Below are 16,030 nucleotides of genomic sequence, written 5' to 3'. Positions count from 1 at the left end.
TGATAAATGTAGTAAATAGTAATACAATACTCAGCAATTCAACTAATTACCAACATAAATCAAATTATTTGAATAACAAATAATACAAACTTACAATACTACAGTTAACTTAATGCTAAGTATATAGAATATGTTTTTCTCAAAAATCACTTCTAAATGCCAAACGGTTATAATGAAAACTGGAGACCAAAAATTTTATAGAATGACAGGTATTTTATTGGTTATGATCTTTTGTTATGGCATCAGTGAAGGTAGCTAGTAAATGCATGCGTCCGTCCAGCTCAAGTCAAACCAACAGAGAAACACAGCTCAAGGTGGAGCAGCTTCGGGCAGTTGAGGGCATTTATTAAAGCAACACCCAAGCATGACTCAAATTTCCAATTACATACACTTCTGTGATTCTAGTTGCTTAAGATCTGGCTGCTCAGCATTTTTGATACTAGCACGGAAGGAATAAAATCTAGGAATTTGCTCATTCAAGAAGTTGCTGATGACCGTCGCATGAATTAGTTCTGTTAATAATTTGAAGTGACAAAAGATGCATCTCTCATGAATCCAGATACACCAAAAGAAAGCTGGAATATGTTTACTGAATGATGCTCTCAAGTAATTACATCTAGAAATGCATTTCTCTAACATCAAGATTTCTCAGAATTTTTACGAGAATTTTATGCAAAAATTAAGGGCACCAACTAATGTGTTATGGTCAGATTAGCCTTATACAAAGTAAAAATCTGCTCTCTGACATCAAAATTGGGTTTATCTATCCAAGACCAATCTTCAGCCCCTGGGCTGCGCTGCAAAACAACAGAAGTTTCCTTTTGAGATACCGATCTATATGCTAATTATTTGCACCCTTCCTAGCCTTCTTCTTAGGGCGTGGCCTGCCTCTCTTTTTCGAAGATGCAGTAGCCAACTTATGTTTCTTGTTCCCTTGCTTTGATGAGGAGGCCAGCTTCTGTCTCTTGCCCTCCTGCTTTAGTGATGCTCTCTTTGAGTCATGGTCTTCCTCATCAGAAGGCAAGCCCTCATCTTCACCGTCGTCGTCATCATCACTTAGGACAAGATCTTCCACCACATCCTCATCTGCGCCTACATCTTGCTCCTTTTCATGGCTTCGCTTTTTCGAACTCTTTTTCTCATGCTTAACTCTGCATGCCAATGTATGTTATCAGATTTACCAGACATATTGACAGAGAAAGTAGGAAGGACATTGAATAATAATAATAATTAGTAGCCCTACTTGGATTTCTTTTCAGGCAACCAGGATGAGCTGAACACAGCAGCACCTTCTTCAACATCCCCATCATCATCTTGTTCCCTCATTTCAGATAGCTTGTTGGCAAAAACAGAAGATTCTGCACCCACAAGGACACTGGCAATAGGAAAGCACAAGTATTTATAACCAAAAGTAGTACTTTCCAACATTGACAAAACTTTTTGTGCGCGCGTGTTGGGGGGGAGGGGGTGTGCTAAATTCTACAATGTGAAGATATTAGGAATTTTAATAGGCATCGCATGCTAAAATGTGCAGGTAAAATGTCAATTAACAAGCACTGTTCAATTGTGACACAATAAAACAAACCTGGATTCCACCATTGAATCAATCCTCCGTCGAGCCTTCAGGTGCAAGTTAGCAACAAATTTTGAAAGAGGACTGCTCCCAGATTCCTTTTCAGCCTATAGCAAAACCAAATATCGTTAGTTTCTGATAACGGACACATCAAACAAATGAAGAGAAAAAGCGAAAATGGGGCCCCAGTTCATACCTTGAGAAATGATGCTGCAGCAGGGTCACTCGGTGAGAATTCAATACCAATTCGTTTGGAGTTTGTAAAGTCGCAATTGGCCTCCACCTGGCAAGAAGAAATCAAGAACCATGAAAACATCATCATTTTCCTTAATTTAATTGGTATTTACACAGCTAATTAAATGATTATATATGTGCATATTCTACAACACCTGGCGGATGAGCTCCTTTATTTCTCGTCTAAACCTATCAGCTTTGGTGGATTTGCAAAAGCTACGGAGCTGAACAACTGGGATAAAAGATAACTCGAAGAAGGCAACAGAGTAGCTCCACTGAGACAAATGTTCAGCAAGTTCCTCGATCACTGAATATATACATGCCTCCTGAAAACCACGTGTCTTCAATGTAGTCTTGTCTACCTGCAATAGAAGATTCAGGTTATTTTCCCTCCAACATGCTCAGTTTGGATGGTAAAATTATCAGAATAAATTTCACCTGTTTAACATTAAGCAAATTGACAGCTTTACCAACACCTCCAGTAGGGGGCCTATTCAATTCTTTCATTTCCAACATACTAAGCAGGAGCGAAGACACAGGAATAAAGGTACCAGTGGCTCCAGCAACACGGTTGAGCATCCTTGCACAACGCAACCTGAGAGGGAAGTACCTAGCAGTTGGAACTAAACTTGCCACCCCATAAATTATCTGAGTAAGTGGGTAAGCCAAAGGTCGGAAATCGTCTTCTGCATTGTAGGCACATATAACTCCAGTCCAGAGCTCAAGGCAGAATATGAACTGCCAATCATAGACCTTTTGGTATGCTTTCTGGACAAAGAAGGAAAAACACATCCATTAAACCATAATCAGTAGGAAGCAATAAACCAATATTCAGTAATAATGACTAGCAAAAAAAAAAAAAAATGCAAACACTGAAGTAAATTGAATGTCTACGTGTATTTTCCCAATGCCAGAAAATATAATGTAAAGTGTAAACCTAATTCTTGTCCTTTTTTCGATTAATTCTTTTAAAATTGTTCAACAATAAGTAAATGCCGGTCCGCTGCATTTAGCTAGCAATATAAATAATTGTTGTTGGGCACTATGCATTGACAAAGTAAGATGCTGAATTTAAAAAACCTCACAAACTTATACATTCTATACTGAAAAGCTCGATTAACTCACGGACTTGCATGGTTGAAGAAGTAGCAAATCGATGTACACATACAGAAGTACCATAGATATCATTTATTCTCAAACAAAGAATTACTGTAGGATATCAAATCAAAGGATTGTAGATTTCGAACAGTGCAACATGGGCATGCAAAGCGAGCATATCATCTTTGGCTATAGATTATAGATGCTGCAGACCAAGCGACGAACAGCTGCTAGAGCTACAACCACCTTTCCATTAAGATTTTTCACTTGTGACTACAGAGCTGTAGCTACTGAGAGGTATGAAATGTTTTGTCTTAATCACTAACAATTACATAACCCATCAAAGTACTGTTTTTTCCATAAATCCAACATTTAACAATATGCTTGCAAACAGAAAAAAAAATGCACATATTGGTTCCTCTTGCTAGTTCAGTATTGTTTCTTCATTAGTATTTTTAAGTATATAGATAGCCCTCTTGCTAGTTCCCTCCAGAAGAAAGCAAAATAACAAAATATTTCATGTGAACATATCTGAGGATATGACATGGAATGTCATAATTCAACACTGTCTAACAAGTAGATTTCCAGATCAGTGCTCAAGGGTATTGCCATGACTATCAATCATCACCCCCAACCCTCCACAGTCCACACCAAAAAAGAAAAAAGGTAAACAGAAGATAATTAGTATCAAGTTTCTAGTCAATGGTTTTGGGGGAAGGGGGGAAGGGATTTGGACAGCTTATAAGTAGCAAGCAGGGTGGGAGACCTAGCTAGTTGGTCCTATAGTCCAATTTCATGCAATCAAGAAGCTACCCCTAAACTTCGAAAGAGCCCAGATAGAACAGGAGGAAGGCATGGTACTCAACTTGTGAATAGTCTAGGTAGAGATGGAAGGAGGCATGGTTTGATATAAAAGGAACTGAATTCATACTTCAGGAACATTAGTAGAGCTGCATACAAATGCAGGTGCACTCATGCCTGTCCAACAAATGCAGGTGAACTCATGCCTGTCCAACACCCATGCACATGCTCACAAGCCCACCCCAAAATGTGCGAGAGAGACCGCATGTATGTTCAGCTGCAAATATAACTACAACCAAGCAAAAACTGTTATCATTTGGAAAGTTACAATCTTTCAGAGGTAAGAAAACTCATTACATCAATAAACATTATATATATATGCATGTGAAACCAAGTGTTGGCTCAAGTCCTGTATATCTATGTTGCTTATTCAACCAACCCAGCAACAATAGTTCAAGCAAGAATAGGGAATTATTAATGGTGGAAAAATCATTGTGTCGCTCATTAATGACCATGCAGTGACTGTCATTTATTAATGGAGGAAAGGAGAGAAAATAGGACATCATTTGCAGATTTAGGAAAGGGTTGTGTTTGCATATGGGATGGCAGAGGTGGACGGGTTTTGGAGAAGGAAAGGGTGAGGGAGAATTCCTACAATAACTTTTGGAGGAAGAAAGGAGGAGAATGTGCTACTGGAGCAAAAAGGAGGGCAGCATATCTTGATGGTAGTATATTTTTGCATCCAAACAGGGACCAATACTACCTTTCTATATGTTTCCATTATAGTGATAATGGGGCTAAAACTCACAGTCCAACTTGAATGTAGACATAAACTCTAGGTTTCTCGCTTGCAAAGCAATTATGCTGAAGATCATAAACTACACAATAATTATGAGGAGAGGCTTAAGAAAATCTTGACAAAGCTCACCTCAACTTGTTTCTTCGTGCTCTTGTTGCTTTCTTGCTGCTTTTTTCCTTTCTTTTTATCTTTTACTGCCTTTGAAGAACAACAAAAAGAGCAACAGCAGAACAACTAGAGTAAGTAATGCAGACCAAATCAAAAGCATTACGATAATATGTGAACAAAAATTAAATTGGAAATCCAAGATATAAGAAACCTAAGAGATGGATGATGGATTTAACATTACCTTATTCCCCCTTTCAGTGAGGGCACCCCGTAATATCACTGCCAGTTGACGAATGAAAATAAATGCATGTTGATATGCGGCTGGTGGGTCCAGACCATATAATTCACTGACACAATTCCCAAGGAACTGAATGTGCTGCAACTTTGATCTACTTACAGATTTGGATAGTTTGCAATTCAAAACATAAGCCTTGTATACACCCTTAAGGCATGTATCAAGACAATCAGAACCAAGACGAACACACAAGTCTCTCAGGAATAGAAATGAAACAACTGGCAGAGCACCTTTTCCAGTACCCCAACAGTGTAAGGCAACCTGTAAATAGAAAAACAATTAGCAGTGGCATCCAGGACCAAAAGTTTCTTATTCACATACAACATTTTGAAAATTGAAACTATATGCATGCACATAAAAGGAAGACCAGACATCCTGCTTATAATTTATAGATGGCAGGAGGGCATAAACACTTATGTACCTTAACATACTTCCTCAAGATAGCAGGATAGGCAACTAAAAAGACAGCTGATGCCTTGACACGCTTTAAGGTGAATGAGATCATCTGTTCATCTGTCATTTGTGTTAATATATGAAGTGCATTACCAAGATATAGCCTCATCAAGCTGCCATACTTCTTCCAATTTTGAGTTGTTGTCAGATCCATAATGGTCTCCTTTTTCCCACCAGAGCTAGGGGCATTCAACATCCCACGAAGAATTCCATCCATTTCATTCAGAACAAACACCATTATCTTATTAAATACATTGCTAGATATGATACTAAATTTTGGTGCTGAACCATTTTCTCCATCATCTCCATAATGGCATGCTGTCCTAAAAGCTCGCAGCAGAGATCGAACTGCTCCAAGTTTACTACCTTCTTTGACTGCTTTGCACCATGAATCAACCATTGCAGTTGTGATAACTTTGGCTTTTGGTTTCTGTTCCTTCTCACGAGTAGGCTGAGATTCCACATCCTCCTCCAAATCAGTTCCTTCACCCTCCTAAATAGCCCATTCAGCAAAAAGTTTGATTTACAGTTTCTTACACCAAGAATGTCATAAAGAAATCAATATATACTCACATCAATATCTTCATCATCAAACTCTAAAAGCTCCTTATCATGCTCCTTCAGATACTGATAGAATTCTGGATCCTGCAGGGTGAAAAATGCCATTGCAAAGTAATCAGATAACATAATCAGATGAATGCCATCAAGGATTTTTTTTGTTGATTGATAATCATTTCTCTGGAACCTCCCAGGATGTAAAATTCCATGAATGGTTAAAAAGAAAGACACTTGTTAGTAAAATAAGAAACATATCTTACTGAACAATGGAGAGGGGGAAAGCAAACTCATAGAATTAGTGTTGGATATTGACAATTGCAGTTCCTTCTTTTTTTTCATTCACTTAATCAGCAAACAATGAAGGCAAAAGCCAACCTTAGGTAATACAAGCCCACATCATCCCAGATTAGCTACAAGACCAAAATTGGCTACTATGTCCTAATACTTGCAGATGCTTAGTTTTTTGTCGGTCAGTTTCCATTGTAAACGTTCTGGCTTACAGTTGGAAGAGTAAAGTTACCTTATAAATAAATGTGATGATATGGGTTCACACAACTCATGCATGAAGCTTCAAGGCAACAGAATGTTAAAAATCATAATCTACCATTTTCTAAAGATTTATGAGAAACCATCTTTTCTAGTGTCACATATAAAATTTCAGTAATCAAAATGTGCATGATCCTATGCACAAGAAAGTATTCAATTCATGAAGAAAAATTATCAGAAACAAGCGGTGGTTAAAAGTGAATTGTGTGAGCATATAAATGAATTAGTGAACACAACCCTTCAAAAAAAGCAGAATTTCTTTTCATTCTAGCAAATGTTTTTTATAAACAATCAAATTTAGTCCCCTTTAATTAATAAACATCTTGTCTAATTTGCAAAAATGGGAGGTGACAGAAGAGATTGTGTTAAACCAGAAGAAAGGTCTTAGGTCTAGATGAAACTTTTCATCCTAGAATGTAATTTTAAAATGCCTAGCATGTAGTGTTTTGACTTTTGAATACTGTACCTATGTTTGAACCAAATGAGCATGAAAAAACAGTGAAAACATTTGTGTTTGATGAGCATCACTAGAAACAAGCAAGATATTCACAGTTCAAAACCATAAACTTACCAAAAACAAGAATCATGAAGAAACGAAAATTTTACAAATGAACATTCTTTAAATATTTGGGCTTAAAAAGTATTAAGGCCCTATTTCTTTCTAAGGAACTAAAGAAGACAAAGTTAGTGCTAGGAGAATCTTCTTCTCTGATCTTTGGTGATGAAATCTAACAACGAGAGAGGGAGCGGGAAAAAACAAAATGCCATAAGTCCCATCAGACACACCTAATATCAAGTGGATAGCTGACTCACAAACACTATATCTAAGACGTTCTCCATAGTTTTCGCAGCTTAATTAAACAAAAGGAAACCATTTTTTGTGTTCTTTTTTCTTTCATTTCCTCAATCAACTGAAATAGGTTAATCCTTTACTATAGAATCTTATGTATCATATTGGTATCATTTCATCTAAAAATCAAACATATACACAATGCGCACTCAGCAAAGTACAGAGGATGTGCATCAACCAGACCTCCATGCTATACATGTCATACAAGATGGTATCATATGGAGCAATAGTTTAAACCAGAAAGCAAACTTAAAGTTTAGCCACTTGTCAGCTGCAAGGTTGAAATCTATTAAGCTGACAAATGTGGCCAATCGATATGATAGCTGGTCATAAGATATAACCCATATTAGATACATCAACAAATATTTTATGTCTTGTGACACTTGAAAGTTGAAACCTCCATGCGATTTACATAATTTGGCAATGCAACCATTCTTTGCATCTTCATTGGAAGAACATTACCAACAGTCATATTGATATGATAGGCATATCTAAATCACATATACTAAGTGATTGTTCAACAGGGTGGAGACACCATTGTCAAATTTTTAGCAAGACTTTGAATGACCCAAAATATATAGCTTCTTAATTTTGCAACCTATGACCCCCTAGATTACTAAAATGTACCTAAATCATAAAATACACCTAAGAAAACAATTCCAGCAACACGATGAAGGCATTTTGACTCGATATTCGTAGGTATTTGCACTTTAATTTCTAAAAGATATCTATGAAACATGCTTTATTTCACCACAGATGTCAGATATAAAATTCATAACTTGATTTTATTTCGCGAAAAATGTGTGGACCCATAATATAAGACTAAAATATGCTTATACATCAACATGTTATGTGGTAACAATTTTTTCCTGTCAGCATGAGCATTTATCCAAATGTTGCTTTTCCGCATCAACAAAGTTCTCAGATAGAAATTTTTCTTGGATGCAAATAAGCAAATGAAATCTTATTATACTAGGCAGCAACATGAGAGAAGAAGGAGAGCCGCCCACCTTTTCTTTAAGTCTTTCCAACTGTTCGACATGCTCTTTAGCTTTTCTCCGCGAAAGAGAGGGACTTTCTTCTTCCTCAGCATGCTTGCTATGATCTAATCCCAAGAGACAAAATTAGAGCCAAGTTAAACGACGAGATCTTCCATTCTTGTTATTATTATGTGAAACACCAAGCAAGGAAACGATAGTTGCCGGAACAGACCTGTATCCTCGATATCCGACATGAGTCTGCTTGAATTCTACTCTGGTCGTTCTCGCAATAAGAGGCGGAAAAAACTAAAAAACAAAAAGCTTCTTGCTGCACGCAGCCGCCCTAATATCCCTCCCTAGAGGAGAGGAAACCAGTCGGGAAAGACTCGAGAGCACTTCGGCTAGGTCGATGCACATGAACCGGTTTGGGATTGGGTTTTATAGTGTTTGTAACTCGTCGAAACGGATTTGCTGGTTCAGTTGCGATTCGACGGGGCCCCAACTCCCAGTAATTCTTCTTCCCTGTTCTCCCTATCGGCGCTCTCCTCGTCCCTGATCGCAATGCGCCGCCTCCAAGAGAAGAAGCAAAAGAGGTGGAGGCTCCTCGCCGGACGACGCCGGCGACCGAGAGAAGAGGTGGTTGGAGGCTCGCCGAAAAACTGTTAACAGCGAAAGGCATTTGAACATTCAAAAGTAGCAGAAATATATTTAGTAAACACTAGAGAATCATTGAAAGGATCAAATCTCGTAAAAGGCAGACAAAATGAAAATATTGGAACAGCCAACAGTAACCTAGAATTAGCCATGTTAGAATTGTCATTGAGAAGATAAGATTGATAAGTAGTGGTGAAGAATATTTTGGAGAGCAACCAATCCCTAATATTATATAATGAAGGTAAGAACAAGCATAAAATATTGCACTTTTTAACTAATTTTGCATAAATGAGCATCTTAAAGTCCCAATTAGTCTATCACTAAGTCAAATGACTATTTCAAGATGAAAGAACTTATAATGAGACTTCCAGTCAATGATAATCATGATTCTCTTTTTTTTATCAACAGCTCCTATGCTGGTAAACACTCCTACACACATGGCCTTACATGCAAACAATGGCAAGACATGATTGGCTGCAAGCAGGGCATCCACAAGCAATGAATTGATCACTGACAGCTGGCATGTTGGACATGTTAGCATCTCTTTTCCTACAAGCAATGCTAGCGAAATCCATGATGCGACAGAAACAGGGGACAATAGACGTGGCAAGTTGAGATGGCTATTATGTAAATGTCCACCTAGATAACTTAAACCCGGGAGTGATTTTTAGAATTAAAGAAACGGCCCAACAACACCTTCATCTTCCTCTGTCACGCCAACCTGCTTGTCGTTTGCAATCACTAGCCAACCTATGTCTTCTTGCCTTGCCACACCCTCTACTTTCTCCTTTCCCCCACCATCCCCTCCTTCTATCCATCATGGCCCAAGGCCATCGTTGACAGCACCACCTCCTGGAGTTCAGCGAGGATCCCTCAACAAGGTTAGCTCCAAGCTCCACTAGACATTAATGGAGGCCCTTTCGCTCTACACATTAACTTGCCTCCCATTGAAGGCCACCATTAATGGAGGCCCTCTTTCTCCATTCCCTCTTTGCCTGCCACATCCCTTCATCCATAGTGTTAGCATTAACGACCACCTAACCTTTGTCGCTAACATCCATGTCGTCCAAGCCTACTATGTTGCCCCACCAACACCCTGCCACCATCATACCTGTCTCCTTCTCCCTTCACCTCGCCGCCATTCAGGACCAAAATCTTGCCATCACTTCTCTTTGACCCATAGTACGCCGTACTGGCACGAACCGAATGGTACAACGCGTACCGTACCAGTTTGGTACCGATATTCAATACCGGTGGTGTACCGACACTTGGTACGCCAAAAAAACTCTGTATCGTACTGTACTAAGACTGTGCTAGTGTGGCACCGGTATAGGGGCCTTGCTTTGACGTCTTAGTCGACACCTTCATCTTGTCCCCTTGCCTTTACTTTGCACCCTCCCTGTCCTTAGTATTCATGCTCCCTACCTTGATTTTTCTCAAGCTTTAATGCCAAACCACCAGCAACCACCACATGTCTCGCCAACCAGCATTCCCTTTTCTAGTTTTGTTGTCCTATCATTCCACAATGAGAAAGTAAATGGACTTTTTTTATCTGAGAAATATCTAGATGGGATCTAACTTGGCATGCCATGTCAACTGTCCCATGTAATCTATCCCAAATTTGGGTTTAACTATCGTTTTCCTTTTCCATTTTTGTTATCCAAGTCATATGGAACAGGGAATATGACTTAACACAAATAAGAATCATAGAGCCACATTTATGACTGATATCACAAAGACCGAAGCCCCAGCTAAATTAAAGGCGTTTAATATCTATACTACATCATAAAATGAGAGAGGAATATGCCAAAAATATTTTTTATGTCATTAGGTAGACTAAAATGTTATTAAACTTAATTAATAAAGCTTAATTGAAGATGATATCTTAAAATAGTTTATAGGGAGCATTAACGTTCTTAGTTCAGTTAAATTTATTTTTGAAAACTTTCCACCAATTTAAAATTCCAGCCAAACATCTTTCCGACAACCTCCTCATCTATTAAAGAGACTCATACATCTGCGAGATTTTAAATTTTGACAACAAAGATCTGATTTACATAATTCTTAACAAACAGCTCCAAAGAAAAGACAAGCATCTGTGAGATGTACAAATTTAAGTGACAATCTATTCATAAGCACAGTATTACTTGTTGATATGGACTTCTTTAAACGTGCGTAGGACACGCCAGTTTGCTAGTATACAAATCATCCAACCGTGTTGTGCAAATAATAATTGATCAAGATACAGAATATTTTAACAAAAGCAAGAGATATCAACTCAAGATCCTCAAACTCTAGTCACCTTCCAGGACCGCTCTTGGCTCTGATCGATCAAATCATTCAAATTCGACCAAATAAGGGGGAAAAATACTTGATAAGCAATAAATCAATCCTACTAAAGGCTAGTATAGAAGCAATCAAAGAAGAAAACATACGAAAACAAAACGTTGAGATGCACCCTCGCCGAGGGTTATCAAAAACAAACCAGTTGTTTTCCCTGTGATCGGCCTTCACTTTTCGATTACCAAAAACAACGAAGGCTTGGAACGAGAGAACGAGAGAAAGAGAGAAAAGCGATCAGAAGCGGAGGCCGAGGGGCGGACGCCTCGTTAAAGAATGCCTCGGGCTGCCCCCCCCCCCCCCCCCCCCCCCCCCCGCCCCCGCCCCGCCCCGCCCCCCCACCTCAAAATCCGGCCCGATGGGGAAGCTCTGGAGTCCCAAATATTTCAAAACCTAATGGAAGTTCCGAGCTCTCTCGCTCCCCCCCCCCTCTCTCTCTCTCTCTCTCTCTCTCTTTCTCTCTCTCTTCCATCCGGGCTTGAAGCTATATGGGGCTTTACTTCCGAGCTTGGGCAAAAATCATCCGGGATCGAGCTCGAAGAGGAGGAGGAGGAGGAGAAAAATCTTACCGGTGACTGTAAGTCGGTGACCGGAGCCGCGGAGGTTGCCGTCCGGGGGAGAAGGACGCGAAGAGCCGCCGGTCGGTCGTTGAAGAGGCGACGACACCGAGAGGAGGCGGCGGCTACAGGGAAACCGGCTACAGGGAGCGGCTATCGGAAAGAGGGGGGGGGGGGGGTGTGGCGGTGGCGGGGTCGCGGCGGCTCTCAGCGAGGGAAGGGGGAGGGGGGCTGGGGGGTTTAGGACTTTAGTTTTAGGGTTTCTTTATTTTTTTTTAATATATTATATCAGTGTTTTATAGCCGGGTCGGGCCGAACCGGGCCATTTTTAAAAGTTTCCAGGCTCAGTCCAATTTTTTTGATCGGGCCATTTTTCCTGCACAGGCCCGACCAATGAGCCCTTTTTCAATGCCCAAGCCCGAAAAATTTCGGGCCAGGCCGGGCGGGCCAGAAGGCCCGTGATCACCTCTAGTCGGGCGAGAGCTATCTGGCTCCACGGATTTGGACGGCATAAATAGGACGGATTAATAGATGGTATTGGGTCGGATCCAGAGCCTGCTAACTCTACCCAAAACTCAAATCCGACCCGAATTTCTACTAATCCAAGTTCCTTGCTACTTTCAGGCCTCCCAATCTGTACTAGTCTTGACTCTTGTAATGTATGGCAATTCTTGACCTGCCTACACAAAGCTGGAACAAAATTAGCGGGCTAATTTTATGAAGTTTGATAAAGTAGTTCATGTCCTAAATAGGTTGACCCAACCAGCACATTCATTAAAAAGGTTGTATTTGGGTTTGGATTGTTGAACCTTATGATCTAGTTGGATATATTTATAGTCAAGAACTATGACTTGGATTATATATCTCATAAAAAATCCAATTATGTCAATTTAATAGTTTACTTGTGTCAAAATAGATTAACCATGTCGACTAAATAAGTTAAACATGTTAGATTGGCAAGCTAAGTGTTATCATAGATAGGTGATCGGGTCTGCTTATTTTTTTAATGAGTCATTTGGATTTTAAAATATGACATTTAATAAAAGGTTTTTTTGTATGAATATCCTCATAAATATCGAATTTTGCATGAATACCTTTCTAAAATTAAAATTTGCATGTATACCCTCGTAAAATATTTATTTTACTATTTTACCCTTTTTATCCTTGTTTTTGTTTATGTATCCACGCCATCTAACGTCATTAAAAAATTAACAGTTTCAAATTAAAATGACTAAAATATCCTTAATGAGTAGATGTGCAAAAAGAAACAAGACAATCGCGATGGTGGACAAAAAAGTAATTTCACAATTTTATTTTATTTTTAATTAAAATAAATATAGTTTGTATTAACGATGTTAGAAGAACTGTTATATTAAGGGCATTTGTGCAAAAACTGTGTTCTATGAGGGTACAGAAATAAATATAAATTCTAAGATGGTATTCACGAAAATTTGAATCTTTAGTGGGTATTCATGCAAAAAACCCTTTAATAAATGACCGAGGTTTGAGTTGTTAGTTTTTCTAAACTATCAAAGTTGGTCAAGACCAACCCTTCAATGCCAGTGATATTCGTTACTATACCTAATTGAAGGTTTCATTGTAGTCTAGCTCAAAAGCTCTACCAGGCTCTACCCCTCCATTGTGTTTATGCTGAATACTTTAGAGTTGGTGTCCATAATAAGGACATGTTATAGGGAAGATATATACCATTGATTATGATTTACATTGTAAAAATCATTAGGAGATAGTTTCTTGGAGGTCATTTATCTATACATCAAGCAGCCAAAACATAAAATTATTTTAATAGTTTGATATGATTTTTTTCATGATTTATAATCTAGAAACATCTGAATCTATCAAATTTTGTTTATATATGTTTTATGATGTGTATATCATGTTCAACAATGTAGATTTCAATTTGTATTTTTTTCATGACAACCCTCCTTAAACAAAGGCTATAAACATTGTTCAAATAAATTTTGAATTATCATACGTGTACCAGAAAATTCTCCATATCACTGTGAACATAATTAATCCTTAAATAGATGGTAATGGTGAAAACCAAACACTAGGATTTTTTTTTGGCATCATTTTCTATTTCCGTTTTCCTCGAAACCAAAACCATTTTTTTTGAAACTAAAATCTAAAAATTGTGTGATAGTTATTTGGATTATGACGGTGGTAGTGGTAGTAATAATCCATGGTGGTAATAGTGATAGTCTCTTTATTGTTGCTTGTGATAAGATCTCTTCTGCTATGTTTCAATAGGGAAGCTTTTTCCTTAATTTAATGAAGAAAAGGAAAATATTCATTAAAGTTATTTTGATACATAAAGCATTAATGATGTTGATATATATTAATAATGACAACAATATACAAAATAAAATGGGGATCTGCAAACCGGCCTTAGCTCAGAGGGTTATACACCATCCCTTCCTGTACGAGGAAGAAGTTATGCTTTTCAAATCCTTATGGTGTGGAAAACAAGCTTTACATAGCATCCTTCTCCTCAGTCCAATAATTACTGGCGAGGATCAGGCTTGCCTTTTTTCTCTGTTGCCATTTAAATGGTTGGTAAATTTTTTGAAAAGTTCAAAAACCTTTCTTTTTTCTAGTCTCCCTTATTTTTATTTTTCAAAATCCAACATGAAACTAGTGAGCGAGGGAGACTTCAAAGATTATTTGGCATGAATGCAACAAAAAATTGTAAAGACAAGCAAAACAGAATTCAGGCATTGTGTGTTACATTTTGATTGTTCCCTATTCATACAGCTGCAAGGGCCTAAACTAGAGGAAGATCAACTAATGCCTGACTTGCCACTGAACCAATTATTATCCAGTGCTCAAATGCAAGTATTTTCATCTTGACCCATGAGTTTAAGCCTCATAAAATTATTCCAAGTTTGTTCATGTTGAATCTAAATGGCACCTCTATCAGATCCAACCCATGCAGCCATTTTAATGTACCATGTTAAAAATGATTGGTGTTTTTGATATTCTGTAATAATTATTGTTATTATTTCTGCAGAAATTATATTAAAAAAACATTTCATCAGAAGAGTTCTCGTTCACTGTACCCACTGCTTCAGGTCATCATCACTGATGTTAACTACAAGACCACCTGCAAGACTTCAGAGAAGAGACCGCCATGAATATTTATACAATGATAACATGCACTGGATCTGCCAATGCTATAGAGATCATGTTTAAGCATCTGACGCAATGTTAGCATAGTATATAGAAACTCAAAGTGGATTCATTTGCAATGTCAGCAGCAAAAACTTCCGAACACACACAGGATATCTGTATGGGGCAAAACCACCAAGGTTTAATGACTTATAAACATAAAACTGAAGGAACCTAAAAATTTAAAAAAAGGAAAATGTATTCAAAAAATGAGTATTGCAGCGACAGTATCCAGTATCCATCATTAACTATGCTTATCCATTGTCCTCTTGACAGGCAGTAGTGTCATGATTTGGGACCCATCCTGATGAGCACAAGTGAACAAAAGATGAAAAGGTGCCACAAGGTACGGGCTATACCAAGTCAGCATTCATCAACAAAGAAAGGAACGGCTATGAACCATTTTATAGCCTCTTCATAGTCGAAAAGGGCCCGCCGGCATGTTAAACAGGCTAAGGTATAAATAGAAATTTTAGATAAATAGAGCAGAACAAATAGAAGTCCAAAAATAAATTGCAAGGTCTTATTAACTGATTGGAAAAATAAAACCAACTTCTTTTGTTATGAAAAACATATTTCATGGAGAACATGCGGCAGATTAGCTTTCCCACATAGACATGCCCCGTTCCTAAAAGCAACTTCTTCCCCATCCAACCAGACTTGTTTTTGATTCCTATGCTTGAGGATATGCCAGCCCGGTACTGCCCCGCTACCAGGGTACAATCAGTGCCATCCGGTGGCTAATATGGATCGGCACCTTGATTTTAAATCTTGGTTACAGCAAATATCTTCATTTCCATGTATTACAAATTATAAAACATGCGCACGTACGCCACATCCAAAACAAACAGATCATGATAGCTATTCATTCTTTGACATCAAATAAATTTCAAGCCAAAGAAACCTACTCAAAAGTAGAATTGATTGAGTCACATACGATCAGATTTGAGAACCGACATAAGATCCAACTAGATGAAATTAAATCCACTGACTACCTA

General features: G+C 38.3%; 1 protein-coding gene across 2 annotated transcripts; it reads right to left on the bottom strand.

Moving 5' to 3' along the window:
* Positions 1–560: 560 nt before the first annotated feature.
* Positions 561–12,118, bottom strand: LOC103719273 (Noc2p family). Of its 2 annotated transcripts, XM_089929437.1 has the most exons (13): positions 11,859–12,118; positions 8,528–8,954; positions 8,326–8,420; positions 5,935–6,006; positions 5,330–5,854; positions 4,855–5,169; positions 4,635–4,703; positions 2,246–2,575; positions 1,963–2,169; positions 1,770–1,856; positions 1,586–1,680; positions 1,244–1,375; positions 561–1,151 (listed from the first exon to the last, which is right to left on the bottom strand). In XM_089929437.1, exons 2-13 carry the CDS (start codon positions 8,547–8,549, stop codon positions 842–844), a joined length of 2,259 nt encoding a protein of 752 aa, XP_089785563.1. In that variant the 5' UTR covers positions 8,550–8,954; positions 11,859–12,118; the 3' UTR covers positions 561–841. The 2 variants fall into 2 exon arrangements, with proteins under 2 accessions (XP_089785563.1, XP_089785564.1); XM_089929438.1 differs by lacking the exons at positions 8,326–8,420; positions 8,528–8,954 and having other exon boundaries at positions 11,859–12,113.
* Positions 12,119–16,030: the final 3,912 nt, after the last annotated feature.

Source organism: Phoenix dactylifera, chromosome 3, assembly GCF_051530095.1.
Source record: "Phoenix dactylifera cultivar Ajwa chromosome 3, Ajwa_hap1_PhDact_Kaust_v1.1, whole genome shotgun sequence".
Lineage (NCBI taxonomy): Eukaryota > Viridiplantae > Streptophyta > Magnoliopsida > Arecales > Arecaceae > Phoenix > Phoenix dactylifera.
Note: the sequence above shows the minus strand (reverse complement) of the source record. Positions and strands in the feature narration are given on the sequence as shown.

Bases quoted from the DNA above. Each gene is read 5' to 3' on its own strand.
- LOC103719273 (XM_089929437.1), bottom strand. From the start codon at position 8,549: ATGTCGGATATCGAGGATACAG. The intron at 4,704-4,854 runs GTAATGTTAAAT...TGTTCTTCAAAG, and splicing joins TCACTGAAAGGGGGAATAAG to GCAGTAAAAGATAAAAAGAA. The intron at 1,376-1,585 runs GTTTGTTTTATT...TCCTATTGCCAG, and splicing joins GATTCAATGGTGGAATCCAG to TGTCCTTGTGGGTGCAGAAT.